The sequence below is a fragment of the Cucumis melo genome, chromosome 5, assembly GCF_025177605.1.
Source record: "Cucumis melo cultivar AY chromosome 5, USDA_Cmelo_AY_1.0, whole genome shotgun sequence".
In the NCBI taxonomy this organism is placed as follows: Eukaryota; Viridiplantae; Streptophyta; class Magnoliopsida; order Cucurbitales; family Cucurbitaceae; genus Cucumis; species Cucumis melo.
Window position 1 is genome coordinate 25,599,312 of NC_066861.1, and position 15,824 is coordinate 25,615,135.

Here is a 15,824-nt window from a genome sequence, read left to right on the forward strand (position 1 = left end):
AGAGATTAGAGATGTACAAGGTGAAACCTGAAACCCATAACAATAACTACAAGAGTACCAACCTTCTGCCACATTAGTTCACCATACAAGTTTAAAAGATAATACAGACTTGTAACTGTCATAAAACAGAACAGGTAAATTAAAAACTGTACAACTTAGGAAAGCAACATTAATCTTGGTTTCTAAGTGCAGCTACAAATATAGTATTAAGAGTGCACTTGCAGAATCAAATTCGGAAAATATCGGTTTGGAATCTCTCATCATACAACCTCCAATGGTCATACCTCTCTGTGTGAAAGACCGACCTTGGAATATAGAAATTTGGTTTCCTAATCTCCAAATTCTCCAGACTTGATGTAGCATTTGCTATATCTCGGCTTGTCAAGTTCACACACCCAAACAAATCCAAGTACTTGAGGTTAGGACATCCTTCACAGATCGAAGTTAGAGCTTTAGCAGATAGTTTAGAGAAACCAAGTTCAAGGTGCTCCAAGTTGTGCATGAATTTTGCAATAGCTGCAGCTTCTGAATCCACATCTTGTGGGCAGGCATCTAGATAATTGTCAGGGACAATTCCCTTGTGTTGGGAAGGATCTAGATTGTTAAAATAGTTTCGTTTTAGAGTCTTGATATTTGGACAATGCCTGCCGATTAATGCCAAAGATATGTTCGAGATTTCATGACAATAGCTAATATCTACTTCCCGGAGCTTTTGGCAGCCAAAAGCAATCTTAGCCATTGAGCTATCAGTAACATTGGCGCAGCTCTTGATGGAAAGAACCTCAAGGTTTGGGCACCTAAAATGTGAAGCAAGTTGAAAGCCATCAATTTAAGCCAACCCATAATTTGATTTCCTTTTTTCCCTTTTGATAATCCCTAGTGTCCATGCTAGTTTACTCATCTCAGCGAATCTCAATGTTAGATTCTACAACCATTTTTGTTGCAAAGCCCATACTCATTGCTCATCAACTATTTAGACTCAGAACTATCTGTATTGACCATTCTAAGTGTTTAACACTATTTTGCCTCTCTTGAAAGGAACTCCTAAGCATTTAAAATATCAATCCAAACAAACCTTTAGATATTGTTGCTTTTTTGCAATTATACAATTCATATGCTATGGAAAAAGTTCAAATTTGGTCCATATGGTTAGAGAAAGATCCACTTAGTTCTACGAAGACTATTTATGAGAACATCAAATTACATGAAATCTTTATGAGATTAAAAAAACGATGTTTCCAAAACAAGGAATCCTTTCCATAAGGTACATCCCTAACCAATTAAAATTTCCACATTCATCCCATCCCATCCACCTTCCTAAAAGCCATCTTGAATGAGGAACCCAACAATTTTAATTCTAAAAAACTGCACATTGATTGTTGAAAAATGAAAACAGATGCAAATATCAAGCGATAATGCTTAACTTAATAAAATAAAAAACTCACAATCAAGACGCTTGCTGAATAGAAAATATGAGAAGAAAAAAATGAAATCTTTTACTCTAATAAGCAAACAATAAAGCTCCATTTTTGCCCCAACAATTAAATCAAAATTAGAATTAAAAGAAGAAGAGTTAATTTAATTACCCTTGAGCGACGAAATCGAGAGAAGAATCGGAGCAGTGTCTAACCCGAATAACTGAAAGAGATCCAAGGCTCCAACGGACGGCAGATCGGAGCATGGAATCAATCTTGGTCTCGAACTCCGGCAACCACCAGGCCGGAGACTCGGTGGGGGCAGACTCGAACCTGGGTTCGAGATCGAAGTGAGAAAAGAGAGAAGGGTCCCTGGCGGCGCGGAACCAATGTTTGCAAACGAGCATAGGGCCGCGCCACCGCTGCTCGATGGTTAGACGAGAGAGGATGTTGGTTAGACACTCGTGAGTCAGCTCCGCCCATGATGATGACTCCGACGACGGCTCTGCCATTTTTGGGTGTCCTTAGAAATGAATTTAGGAATGAAGAAAGGAAATAAAGGTTTTTCTTTTTATTTTTCTTTTCCTTTTGAGTTTTGTTGGGATGCGCGTAGTGTATAAGAAAAACCGCAATCCGATCATTTGGCGTGAGAAATGAGATATAGTGTTGTCTCTCCCGACCTTTCTCCATCGAAAAAATTGCAAAAACCATTTTCAAGTATGTGGATGGCGTTATTCCTATTATCTCACATTTCTGTCCGATTTATACTTTTCACCTCCTTATTTTAAATCAACTCTCCTAATTATTCTCTTCCAATAGGAACATCTGAAATCATTCTGTACCATAATTAAAATTTTCCAATTCCATGCGAAATTATCAACCATAGACAATTTTCTTTGATTCTCCAGTTGAATTCTCAATCCTTTTCAATTCTTCTTCAATCCTACATACAAATTACCCACTCATTGGAGCTAGAGGACATGCTCTTCCATTCTCAATTGCAAAAAGAACAAGAAAGAAATAACACCACGTTACGAGGAGAAGCGAACTATATAACTTCATTTTCAATTTATGAAAAGGTATTATGTATATGAGTGGGAAGGATAATTGGGTAGAAAAGCAGCAGAGAAGATTATATCTATGTGGAACGCAAAAAAGGGAATGAAAATCATAAAACAGAAACAGGAAATAGAGAAGATTGGAGAGGAAAAGAGTGAAACCCCAATATGTTACAGAATTTGAAACAGGAGAATTAGGAAATTTTGAGAATTTGAAAGTAGTGGAAGACCCCACCCACACCCTCACAACCCCAATATCTCCTGCTTCTCGTTGTGCTCATACTTCAATTTGTCGAGAAGAGAGAGATGAGAAAATACAAATATTCAACAAATAAAAAATTAATTTCAGTAAAAAGGGTTGATTGCTACCATTAAAAAACTTTAGGGATAATGGATCAAATTGAAAGTTAACGTGACTGTAACCAAACCCATAGTTTATGGGTGGGTTTTTGCAAACATTTTCTTTTCTTGATATTCCAACTATTCACATTTTCATTTTGTTATTTGTGCCGATTTACATTTATTGTCTCTTTATTCATATTAACTCCTATTTATCTTCTCGTTATTTGTATAAACTACCAAAATTACTCCATTCAACGATAGTTAATTATCAACTCAACTTCAAAAAAAAACTCATACCAAACATTCCTTAAAGGGATGGAAACCAAAATAAATATCTTGAAAGTATATGGACCAAGATGAGCCAAAGTTGAAAAAACAATAAACAAAATAAAAATTACAAAGGTTTAGGAACCAACATGAACCAAAGTAAAAAACACAAAGACCTAAAAGTAGTTTTTGTATCAATTTTAATATATTTATTTTCATAGACATACTTATAAAATTTACATCTTTCTCCTCGTAATTTTAGAAAGTAATCATCTTTATCTCTACAAACAAAACAAAATCAAAATAGTCTTATTTAAAAGTACTAAGATAAGCTAAAAAGAGAAAAAATCGAGTTAAGTGATTTTTCTACCTTTAAATAGTTTTAAAATTCTGAATCATTCTTGATTAAAAAGTACTAACATCATGAAAATTTTGAAAGGTAGAATAAACATTGAAAATTGAAAAGTAAACTAAAAGGACAAAAATAAAATAAAAAGAAAATTGTGAGGGGAAGCAAAGGTGGGTTTAGTTCTCACCTCAGTCAGTCAGTGTCAAACTCATTTGCACACATCTCGTAGTGTCCCTCATCATTCTTTATATCTTTTACCTTTTATCGGTTTCTTTTCAAAATAATGTTAAGAATAAGGCTAAATTATTAATCGATAGGAATCTTTTTAACTTAAAAAAATGTTATTAAAATTTCGAAAATAATTCAAAAATATTTTTATCGTTAGTTTTGGACAAAAAGTCTTGCTTTAAAAATATTTATGAACTATTAATCACTTTCATCAATACTAAAGTTAAAAAATATTCTCATTAATCCAATTTTTTTAACACCCAAAATTTAAGTTAAAACATTTCCATCGATGTCTTGATCTTTTCACATTTTCACGAATTTGATATCGATAGAAGAGATGAATTGATATTTTCATTACATCGTAGAAAAATTTATGAAACACAAAAAATAAAAATTAAACATAAAAATGACATTAATATAAATAATAGACATCTTTACTTGTCTAAAAACAATAAAATATTTATTTATTATTTTAGATTTATTTTTTGAGTTCTTTGTTTTTATAATTTGAGATTGAAATTCCTATAGAATTAAGACTTCGATATATTCATCAACATCGATATTTCCTCGGATAACACATACAATTCCATAAAATATAGGTTTAGAAAACGTAAATACATCTTGATGGTACAAATACATCTTTAAGATAGAGTTTCCACAATATTTTCCTCTAAACTCTAAAGTAAAAAACTCGAATTAAAAAATATGAATACACATTAAGCTTTGAAGCATCACATATCATATCGAAGACTTGCAAACGTGTATTTGTTCGTCTTGAATGGTACAAAATCTCATTAACATTCCATTCATTTTCATAAAAGAACCAAAACTTTTAATAGATAAAAAGAGAAAGTGATTGGGAACATTGGTTGATATTCCTACAAATCAATCATTTTTGATGAAGATGTCGAAGTTATATTGTCTAAATGTCGACATCTCCCTTTCTTTTAGTTATCACATCGTCTCATTTTAGTAATATTCCTTCCTTTTCTTTCCATCTTCTTCATGACTTCATATTTCTTCATTTCATTTTCTTTTTCTTTATCTAGGGTTCACTCCAAATCGGATCGGAATATAAGAATCTTTTTTTTTTTTTTTTTGAATTCCTTTTGGAGATAGGGATGGAGAATACGTCATCCGCACTCTACCGTTTGTCTATAATCCTAAAACTAATATATATAATTATACGGTTAGATGATATAATGTTAAATATGTTTTTAAAAATTTTAAGTCAATTAGTAATTTAAGATGATACGAGATCATGTTTGATCCAAAAGGTCTTGATATATAGCTTTACTATTAGAATTTGAAGAGTTTTCTAGAAGTATTTGTAGTTTAAATTTTCTTTATTGTATTTTAAAATTGATTTACTATTCCATTGTACGGGAAAAATTTTATTAACAGTAAAAAGTTTAAATTATTTACAAAATATATAAAAAATTCAAGTGAGTTATATTGATTTTACCGGAGTTTGTAAATAGTTTTAATTTCTTTGTTAAATTTAAAAATACCCTTCATTTTATTGTATGTATGCACGCACACCACTTTTTCACCCTACCTAAAAGTTATATAGATTTTTAATGCATTTTAATTTTTGGAAAACACTTAAGATGGATTTAGTTCTCAATTTGATTTCTAATTTTAATTGCTGAGCTTTAAAATGCTACGATTTTCGAGATTTGAATTTTGTTTTGATTTGGTTTTCAAGTTGAATAGGTACACATTTAACCTCTGTAAATTAATTTTGACTTCGAAAGATGTTTTTTTACTTTAAATTCTCATTTTTAAAAGATATTTACTTCTAGATATTTTTTGGTGTTTTTCTAATGGATTTTCTTTGACATTTAATTATGAAAGTTTTCAAATCGCAGATCGGACACTTGTACACTAATGATCATTCCCTTCCGCAATTAATGTGGGATTTTGTTCAACACGTAGTTGCTATACTAAAATGAAAACAAAAAAGATACTTGTCAAATTTGAAACTTAGTTGTTGGTGCTCAAACGAGAGTGTTTAAAACTTGTTAAAATCAAGTAAAATACTTTGTACTCAAATGTTTTAGTCGAGTGGCGACCTAAAGCCTTGTTATCTTTTATCTAGTTGACTTGTGTAAGAGATCTTTGCATCTATGTGGTTCTAACTAAGCAAATAAAAAATAAGGTGAGGGCTCTCCTTTGAAGATAACCGACCCTTCTCCTTAGTGGTCGTCACGTAGGACTATATATAAGCCATTTCTCTAATACTCGTGTTCTGGTTACGAGTAATGACAACAATTTAAAAAAAAAAATTTAAACGTGTCTTTTATTTATAATTTAACCGAGAATTCAACTATTATATTTAGAAAACCAAAAATCAAAAGTGAATTGTTTGGTAACCATATCCCTTTTTGTTTTCTAAAATTGAATATATTTTTTCTCATATTCTTCCAATGACATGCATCATTGGAAAGTCCAAAAAATCTGAACCAAATTCAGAAAAACAAATATTTATAAATTAGGTTTTTCAAATTTTGACTTGATTTTTTAAAACACACGTAAAAGGTAGTTAACTACACAACAAAAACTTTGAGAAGTAAAGTGAGTATTTGTAAACTTAATTTTTAAAAACTAAAATTCAAATGATTAACAAATGAGAATGAAATTTGTCGTTAATTTTGTAATTTGTTTGTCATATTTCATTTTCGTTATTTTTATTTCTTAAGCAATTCTTAATTTGGCCATGTAATGAAAGGTTTTAATAACAAAATATCCATTGGAAGTTGGACACATTGACTTTGACAATTTCTATCCATACAACAAATTTTAATGCAAACGCCATTCCCAACAAACTTCTTCCCTTTCACTTTAAACTCCCAACTAATTGTTAACTTAAATTATCTCAAGTTTAGTTTGCCAATAATTTAAGAGAACTATTACTTCCTATAGTAATTAAATGCCCTCAACATATGTCTAATATTTTATAAATATTTTTAACCATTTTACCAATTTTTTAAATTATTTATTAGCAATTTCATTCTAAATTTTAAAATTGTTTTAATATATTATATTCTTAAAAAAAAAATTATGGTTATTGTTGAACTAAGATCACATTGTCAACAATGAAACAATGGAAATAAAAAAAAAATGGCCCCATTTGTGATTAGTTTTTGTATTGTTCTCTTGTATTACATTTGTACTAACACATGGGACCAAACCCAAATCCGTAATAAAATAACATAATGTAATTGATAATTTGATAATCATTCCACTTGACTCTAGAGATATAGGTAGAGGTGACAGTAACATCAAATTTGACAAACTTAGTTATTTAAGTAAATACGATCAAAAGTAATCTAAAAATACATTTAGGATTGAATTTCATAATTACTTATTAATCAATAAATTTTACTACATTTGCACCAATTTTCATTAACGGTTGAAAGAGATTTTAATTTCATTTTTTTTCTTTTATCGATCCGATTGAAGAAGAATTGTTTCTTTTTCTTTTCTTTTTTTTACTTTTACCATCACTCACATCGTTGGATTGATGTATTAATCACAATAGGTCTTTATTCACGGACGTAATTGAATTGCTTTTTTTTTTTTTTTTCTTTTTATTGTGTTTATCTGATTACTTTGGTAATATAATTTATCTTTTCACTTTTACAATTACTAAGAAGATGACAATCGATACTCAAATTGAATATCTTACATGGCTTAGTGAGATTTGAAAGTATAGACATGGATATCATGTTACAATAACAAAAGTAACGATAATCAAATGGCCCACTTTTAATTCATATTGTGTTAAAATCCAATCCAATCAAGAAAGACAGAGCCATACAAATATCTAAGAAGAAGATGAAACCCAATTCAATATCCAAAAACAAAAACTACATAGGAACCAACAAATTATTGATCCATAAGTGAAAAACACATAGATCAAGAAATTATTCGAACTTGTTTTAATCCGCCGACGCCGACGAATAGAGCGGACGCCTGTACTCATCAAAAAACTGGTCACGATCCACGAACGCAATGGCGTAGACTGCGTAAATGATCCCCGGAACGTAACCGAGAAGAGTCAGAATCAAACACAGACAAAACTCCACCTGCGAATTAAAAAAAAAAAAAAAAAATTAAAATTCAGATCAACATCGTTAGATTTAGATTAGATCGCAGAGGAAGAGAAGAAGTTTCTTCGGTTGTTTTTTTAGGTCACTGGAAGATGAAGAAATTAGAGGAATTACCGTACAACAGCCGAATTTGAGGCAAACTCCTAGAGGAGGAATGAGGATGGCGATGAGAATCTCGCAGCAGATCTCACAACCGTTCACCATTTTTGATCCGAGAGAGAGAGAGTTTTGTGGAAGTGAAAGAAGTAATTTGATGTGTGAAGAAGAGAGTTTCGTTTGTTATATGGATTGATCATAACAATTTAAGTCTTTTCCCTTTTTCTCTTTTCTTTTTTCATTTCATTTATAATTGTTATTGTAATTTATTGTTTATTGTTTTACCATTCTATGTGTTGTCTTCCACGTTTGGGTTTTTTTTTTCTTTTTTAATATTAATATTGTTATTATTTCTCTAAAGAAATTATAAATATAGTATATTATTAATTAAAAAAAAACATTTGATCGTTAAGAAAATGGACAAATGTAGGGATGAGAATTGATCGGCCAAAGTTGGCTTTCAGACCAAACCGTCATGAAATCCACTATGTTCAGTTTGAAATCTGACTATGAAAGAATACGAATCCGTCTCATCTTTAGTCGGTTTAAGCTTTTGAAAATTTTAAAAAATGTTGTCGGTTTAGATTTTTTCAAACCGACATTGATTGAACTCCTCTTCGGTTCGTCGATTGGTTTTGGTCAGTTAGTTCGACTTTTTTTGTCCATCATGCACACTTCTTAATAAAAAAAAGAACGAGAGCTATCAATATAGAAAAATAGGGAATCGACAATCAATTGGTTTTTCTTTTTTTAATTTATATAAGGACAAGTTTACCGATTTGTAAGAGGAAGTGGTGTAATCATAATGAGAATTCATTTATGAATCGATCATGATGGATCTTAGTCACAAATGTAATCCGATCGTTTTTTAATTACATTTACTTAAATATTTTGGAAATCCTAATATATTTTTACCTTTATCGTCGTCGTTTTAGGGTCAATTGATAATGGTAATGCTACCAAGTAACAATAATCGTGAGATTTTAATAATTTTTTCATTGATTTTCATAATTCTTACAGTGTAACTGCAATGGTATTCTCACATAATTTTTAACATCAGTTGGATCGACTATCCTATGTTACTCAATCAGACTATTTTAAAAAGTGCAAAGTATATTTTAGCAAAAGACAACAAAAATTTGGTTCTATAATATTAAACCAAGGTTTAAGTATAAAAGAAAGGTAATTACAATGAATAACGATTTTAGAAATAATAATTAAGTATATCAACATTTAAAAAATTGCAAATATAGCAAAGTCTATAATTTGACAGATTGTGTTATATTTGTAGTTTTTTTAAAAAATATTACTTTATACGTTAATATTTTGAATCTAATTAATATATTTACAACTATTTATTTAAGAAAATTGACTTGAAATTCAAATATTTAATTAAAAAAAAGATAAAAGTAAAAAAATAAAAGAAAAAACAAGTTATAAAATAAAAAATCTAAATGTTGTTATCTAAAAAAGCCTAGTTTTATTTGGATCTTTTAAAATATATAATAAAGCGGCCAAATATTTACAACAATGGAAGAAAGCCATAGATCTATGATAGAAAATAGCAAAAATGATCCGTCAAAACAATGACTACTGTAGCCAAATCGGTCAAAGATTATTTGTTATTAATTTGGTTGATTGGGTAGAAAATCGTGTAGATTACAAATTTTTTGATTTAATACAAAATTGTTTAGATTTGGCAGATTATTTGTTTTGATTTTTCAAGATCTTTAGATAATCCAAATCTAAACATTTTGACTAAAACAATGATAAAAGAAAATCACAGAGGCGATGAAAAATAAAAAAATTGGTTTGTTATATTTATAAAAATTAGATTATATTTTTTTTAAAAAAATTCAAGATATTTCGATAAAGAAATTTATATTGAAAAAACAAAAAATCAAATAGAAAGGCGAATTTTTTTTTTTTAAAATAATCCACACCTATCATTTATTTATTTATTTCAATTTCGTAAAACACATTTTCTTTTTTATTTTTTTCAAATTTCAAATGAAAAGTAAAATCCTTTGGAGAAAGAGAATCCCATTTGAAAGAGAGAAAAACAAAGAACGTAGTATTTGGCGAGTGAGATCCACTCCGAACGCTCCCCTTTTCCCCCCTTTCTCTCCCCTTTCTTTTCAACTTCCTTTCTTCTCACGCCGCGCTGCTTTCCCTTCCCTTCCCTTCCCTACCCTACCCTCTCCCTTTCCTTCCGCCTCTCCCCCGATCCTCTCTCACCGCTCCCTTCTTTTTTTGCCATGGAGTTCAATTTTCGTGCCGGTGATCACCGACCCCCACCCCCACCCCCACCGCCTCCTGCGATGCAGCTTCTTCCTCCTAGGCCTCCGCCGATGCAGTTTCTTCCTCCTGGGCCTCCGCCTGCTTATTGTCTATCTGAGCAAGGGTTTTCAGGTTTGGATTTCTTGTCAACTCGTTTTTTTTTTGTTTGTTTGTACGCATTATGATTTTCTGTGTTTAGATTTTTTCGATTTTGGGATGATATATGTGATTTTTATTTTTTGTTTATGTGTTTATTCTGTTTGGATTTTTCGGCTGGAGAGGCTGAAGATTTTTTCGGTTTTTTTTTTTTTAATGATTTGAATTTCGAATGGTGAATGGCTTTTGTTTTCTTGGAATTGAGAAGCTCTTTACTGAATGCGTTGGAACTCTGACCTGTTTTTGGCTTTTTCGATGAGAGATTTAATTGGAATTTTTGTTGAGTATTGAATGTAAGTTTGAATTTAGGGTAAGAAATTGAACTTTTCCTGTTTCTAGCTCGGTTAGGATTCTTTACTCCTATTCAGTTTCGGAAGCGGTTCCTGTTTTAGATCATCACGAACGGTTTTCGATTCTCTCTTAACGGTTGCGATCGCTCTTTTTAGAACGCATTGGAAATAGAAATCTTGGATTTCTCTTACTTTTCTCCGATTTTACATGATTTTAGATTTCTTCATGGATTCAACAGAATCGTTCAGACAAACCACGAACATCGTAACATTGAGACAGCCGTTCGTTCCAAACGAGGAAAGGCACTGGGAGATGGAGTTAATGCGATTGAGAGAAGAGAAATTAATGGGGGAGATTGAACGGGAGCGATTTCTGAAAGAGGAAGCGAGGAGAGAACTGAGGTTGTTCGAACGAGAGATAGCGATTCGAGGACTTACACCGTCGGCAGTTGGATATCCTTTCCAACAGCCGCAACAATGGGTAGGGCCGCCGTCCAGTGCTGTGGCAGCGCCTTGTCCATCGCCTTTGCCTGCAGTACCGGTGCACGCATACCATGAATGGCACAGGATGGAGCAAGTAAAAACTTCCGGCCGCCTAGGGTTTGGTGCGGTGTCGTTGCGGCCGCGGATTCAGCCATTAATGGTGGAAGACAAAAAGGAGCCTAAAGTAACGAAGGAGGCTGCCAGTGAAAGAGAACTCATTGTACTGGTTTGCCTCTTTATCCCTATATTTTTACTTTCCTTTGATGATATGTATTCCATGTTTTAGGGTTTTTCAAAATCATTTTTGGCATCATCTTTTGGAATGATTCCCCGGTTTAACTTGGGAAATGGTCTGAAATAAGCTGATTGTGTTTTAGGGTTCTTTTACCAATTTATAGATTCTAGTAATTTTTTCAAATATCCCTAAATGGTATACAAATCTCATACTAAATCTTATATGTTTTCAAATCTTATGGGGTGATTGGGGGTTGAGCATTATTATAGTCTGCTGCCTTTGGGGTCAAATATTATAGTCTGTTTTATTATGGTCTGTTGTGTTTAGGATGCAAATATTATAGTATGTGTCATCATGTTATTATAGTCTGTGTTTGGATGCAGATTTGAGAGGAGTGGAGTGGGCTATTTTAGTCCAACTCTACATTTGGGCAGTGTTATCTTACCCCCTTAATTTTAGGGCGAAATCCTTACCACACTGCTCGATTGGTCCCATCTTGGGACCATTGAAATTTTTTTCTCGGGGTCAATCTTTGAGATTCTTCCCAAATTTGTAAAACTATTTGAAGGAAATTTTTTAGTCTCCCTTAGGGACATCTCGAGCAACCTTAGCCCAAGATCAAACTACATCATGCTTGGCTATCTTGGGCCAACTTTTGTAAGCATTATGTCAATGATCTTGGGTCGAAGTTGACCCAAGATAGCCCCAAGCTAAAGAACATAAGCAGTATTTAGTATGATCTCGGGCTAAGATTGCTCGAGATGTCCCCGAGAGAGACCGACCTTCAAAGAGTTTTTTAAATTTGGGAAGAATCTCGGGGTCAATCTTGAACGGTTGACCCCGAGAGAAGCAAAATTTTCAATGGTCACCTGGTCGAGAGAATGAAACAGTGTGTGGGAGTAAAATAACTCTAATCCACGTGGGCTAAAATAACCCACCCCACTCCCCTATGTCTGAGGGCCAAATGCATAAAATTACTAGAACCCCAATATAATGTCTCCATCGGTATTTTGTCAGTCGATTCAACCCCTTGAAGTACTTTTTTTTTTTTTCGATTTTGAACTTTTGCATAGTTGACACTGATTCCCTCTTGTTCTTGGTCTATCATGCTCACCCTTATTAGTTGGAAATTTTTAATTTCTTCAACTAAAATTCGGTGTTGATTGGATGGACTGAGAAAACTTAAAAGACAACTTTTCCAATATTACCTTTTTTTCAAAAATCATTTTTTAGAGGTGTTTCAATCTCCCATCTGCCATTGTTGTCCTGAAAAAGAATGTTTTCTTTTTCTTTACATAAAAACTTAGGCGAGTTTCACAACCATTTCTATTTTCTTTTTAGTTTTAGTTAGTTTTTTTTTTTTTTTTTGTGTAATTTATGCTTGTTTACCCACTATTTTTTTAGTCTGGTTTTCTATCTTTTGAAAAGTTTGAATTCTTAGTCAAAGTGGATAAATAGACCAGTTTTTGGAAACTAATGATAGTTTTCAATAAACTTGTTTTTCTAAAACTTGGACTAAAACTTCAATCTTCTTTTCTAATAGAGATGAAAACGACTCTAGAGAAAATGTGTAAAAATAAGCAAAAAATTTTAAAACAAAAAATCAAATGCAAGAAATATGTCCATTGATCCCAAAGTATCTAAACATTCGATTTGTGTTCAATAAATTCTTAATTTTCTTTAGATTTATTGAACACAAATAAAAAAATTTAATTACAAATTTGGGGGCCAGCTAGACCCAAACTACAAATTTTGGAAGAGTAAACTTTTACTTCGAGAAGAAAAATGAATGGTTAATTTTGAGCTATATATCCGTAGATACGTGCATATCTGTCCGTAGATACGTGCATATCTGTCCGTAGATACGTGCATATCTGTACGTAGATACGTGCATATCTGTCCGTAGATACGTGCATATCTGTCCGTAGATACGTGCATATCTGTCCGTAGATACGTGCATATCTGTCCGTAGATACGTGCATATCTGTCCGTAGATACGTGCATATCTGTCCGTAGATACGTGCATATCTGTCCGTAGATACGTGCATATCTGTCCGTAGACACGTGCATATCTGTCCGTAGACACGTGCATATCTGTCCGTAGACACGTGCATATCTGTCCGTAGACACGTGCATATCTGCCCGTAGACACGTGCATATCTGCCCGTAGACACGTGCATATCTGCCCGTAGACACGTGCATATCTGCCCGTAGACACGTGCATATCTGCCCGTAGACACGTGCATATCTGCCCGTAGACACGTGCATATCTGCCCGTAGACACGTGCATATCTGCCCGTAGACACGTGCATATCTGCCCGTAGACACGTGCATATCTGCCCGTCGACACGTGCATATCTGCCCGTCGACACGTGCATATCTGCCCGTCGACACGTGCATATCTGTCCGTCGACACGTGCATATCTGTCCGTCGACACGTGCATATCTGTCCGTCGACACGTGCATATCTATACATTGGTATGTTGATACGTGCATATCTGTACGCTGATACGTGTATGTATATATGTATATGTGTGCGTGTATATATTATTTTAATGGTTAAATTAATCATTTAGTCCTCTGAAGTCTGAATCTAGTTTGTTTTTAAAACTTTCACAAGGTCCTTATAATTTTAAAAATGTTTAGAAGGCTAAACAACATGTGTGTCTAATTAAAAATGTTCGAGAACAGATACTTTTGAGAGTTCAAATGAACACTAACCCATAATTCAATAACTAAATTTGTAATTTAATCTATTTTTATCATTGTATTTAAATGCGAACTTTAATAAAACTGGAAGACAAATGTTAAGATTCCAAAGGTTGCCAAATTTTGGTTAAAATAGCCTGTAATATAAGAAAAAACCAAACTTCTAAAAGGTATTTATATGAACTTTTCTTTCAACTTAAGCTTTAAATTTACTATGAAAAAATGGTAGTTTTCCATAGCCAATCATATAGGAATGATTGATGATCAGGTTTCTATTATCGATACATTGTTGAATAATGTCACGATTTAGAAAAATTATCCTTTTGTAGATGAACTAACTTCCCTTACGTCAAATGGTTATAAATATGTTTGTGATGACTTTCTAAGTGCTTAAGAAAGTGTTTCTAATCACTTAGAAAGTCGAGTTCATTTCTTATAGAATTGAGAATGCTGCTACAGGAAAAACCCGTTCGGAATGCCCTTAGAGAAAAGCGAAAGGCTGAGACGACGTCACCGTCCACCAAAGTCATCAAACTATCTCTTGTGAAGAAGACTTCCCAGGCCGAGTGGAGTTGTGCCCTGTGCAAAGTGAGCACGGCGAATGAAATAGGTTTTAATGAACACCTTCGTGGCAAAAAACACATGCGTAAAGAAGCAAGCCTGAGAGCTCGTAAGGAGAGCAAAGTTTCCCAAGCTGCAGCCGAGCCATTACCGAAAAAGAGGAGAAAGCCATGGCAAGCCATGGCAGCGGCAGCAGGAGGAGGTGCGGAAGGGAAGGAAAAGGAAACAACGAAAGATGGAGAAACACATGTAGGTGAGAAAACTGAAGGCAGTGTTGACATGAATGCATTAATTCCATACTTTCCGAAAGTAGGTGACAAAGAGGAGAATAAGCAAGAGAACAACTCGACGGTGCTCGGGTCTGACGACGATGTCATGGCAAAAAATGTCACTTTTTGGTGCGAAGAGGGCAAAGTTGGTGCTTCCCAAACAAAAGTGATGTTAGCTCATGTGAATGGGAAGAAACACCAAGCAAAACTTAAAGAAGCTAATCAAACTGAGGAGGAAGGGCGACCATTGTAGTTTGTAAGTAATTTTAGCTTTTGAAGAAATGTAGATATTGGACACAAGAAGAAGGGGAACGGGCAACGACAGGTGTTGCTCGGTGAATCGGGGAAGAGTGGGAAACAAGACAGACAGTTTAAGCTAACCCCGAGTTATTTTCAAAATTTTAATGGTGTTCTTTTTTATGATTGCACAGTTGAAAAAGTGATTCTGAAAATGGTAGGGGTAAGTAAGTGTATGGTTGGTTACTCCTACTACAGTACTAAGTTGATTATCCTTTAATTAGCTCTTTCTTTGGACAAAGAGGGTTGATTCTTTTTTGTTCTTTGTGGCCATACTCCAAAAGCTAACTAGATTTTGTAACAAGCTCTAAGCTAGGGTGCATGGGTTGCCCATAAAAACAAAGCTCTTTTATTATTTACTTAATTGATGATTGATAATTAGAGAATTGACATGCTTGTAGATAGAATACTATATTTGGTAAATGTAGGTCCATACTAAATTATCTTTTTAATTGAAATATATAAATTTCTAAACCCTGAACCCAAAGATTATAATAGCTATTTTTTGCTATGATAAATATAAATTTTGTATTTTGTATTCTCGATATGTTGGCGTCAATATTATTTTAAAACTCTCAATTTTTATAATACATTATTTTACCTTTACATTTTTTATTTTTTGTTGGGATTTTTTACTATTTCATTTTCGAATTAAATACACTATTATAACTAGA

General features: G+C 33.0%; 3 protein-coding genes across 6 annotated transcripts; 1 reads left to right on the plus strand and 2 right to left on the minus strand.

Moving 5' to 3' along the window:
* Positions 1-14: 14 nt before the first annotated feature.
* LOC103493639 (F-box protein SKIP1) lies at positions 15-2,132 on the minus strand. Its single transcript, XM_008454475.3, has 2 exons — positions 1,587-2,132; positions 15-797 (listed from the first exon to the last, which is right to left on the minus strand). The coding sequence occupies exons 1-2, from the start codon at positions 1,925-1,927 to the stop codon at positions 227-229; spliced, it is 912 nt and encodes a 303-aa protein (XP_008452697.1). The 5' UTR covers positions 1,928-2,132; the 3' UTR covers positions 15-226.
* Positions 2,133-7,406: 5,274 nt separating this feature from the next.
* LOC103493660 (UPF0057 membrane protein At4g30660) lies at positions 7,407-8,071 on the minus strand. The gene is made up of 2 exons (XM_008454506.3): positions 7,889-8,071; positions 7,407-7,750 (listed from the first exon to the last, which is right to left on the minus strand). Exons 1-2 carry the CDS (start codon positions 7,976-7,978, stop codon positions 7,604-7,606), a joined length of 237 nt encoding a protein of 78 aa, XP_008452728.1. The 5' UTR covers positions 7,979-8,071; the 3' UTR covers positions 7,407-7,603.
* A 1,794-nt stretch (positions 8,072-9,865) lies between these two features.
* On the plus strand, positions 9,866-15,536 carry LOC103493667 (uncharacterized). 4 transcript variants are annotated; one of them, XM_008454531.3, is made up of 3 exons: positions 9,866-10,282; positions 10,836-11,305; positions 14,483-15,536. In XM_008454531.3, the coding sequence occupies exons 1-3, from the start codon at positions 10,129-10,131 to the stop codon at positions 15,104-15,106; spliced, it is 1,248 nt and encodes a 415-aa protein (XP_008452753.1). In that variant the 5' UTR covers positions 9,866-10,128; the 3' UTR covers positions 15,107-15,536. The 4 variants fall into 4 exon arrangements, with proteins under 4 accessions (XP_008452753.1, XP_008452745.1, XP_050940585.1 ...); XM_008454523.3 differs by having other exon boundaries at positions 9,915-10,282; positions 10,815-11,299; XM_051084628.1 differs by having other exon boundaries at positions 9,915-10,282; positions 10,836-11,299.
* Positions 15,537-15,824: the final 288 nt, after the last annotated feature.

What these genes read in the sequence shown, in the direction of transcription:
- LOC103493639 (XM_008454475.3), bottom strand. Translation starts at nt 1,927, where the DNA reads ATGGCAGAGCCGTCGTCGGAGTCATCATCATGGGCGGAGCTGACTCAC. An exon ending in CTCGATTTCGTCGCTCAAGG is followed by an intron (nt 798 to 1,586) that starts GTAATTAAATTA and finishes TTCACATTTTAG; the next exon opens with GTGCCCAAACCTTGAGGTTC.
- LOC103493660 (XM_008454506.3), bottom strand. Translation starts at nt 7,978, where the DNA reads ATGGTGAACGGTTGTGAGATCTGCTGCGAGATTCTCATCGCCATCCTC. An exon ending in TCAAATTCGGCTGTTGTACG is followed by an intron (nt 7,751 to 7,888) that starts GTAATTCCTCTA and finishes TTTAATTCGCAG; the next exon opens with GTGGAGTTTTGTCTGTGTTT.
- LOC103493667 (XM_008454516.3), top strand. Translation starts at nt 10,129, where the DNA reads ATGGAGTTCAATTTTCGTGCCGGTGATCACCGACCCCCACCCCCACCC. An exon ending in ATCTGAGCAAGGGTTTTCAG is followed by an intron (nt 10,283 to 10,814) that starts GTTTGGATTTCT and finishes ACATGATTTTAG; the next exon opens with ATTTCTTCATGGATTCAACA. An exon ending in AAAGAGAACTCATTGTACTG is followed by an intron (nt 11,306 to 14,482) that starts GTTTGCCTCTTT and finishes ATGCTGCTACAG; the next exon opens with GAAAAACCCGTTCGGAATGC.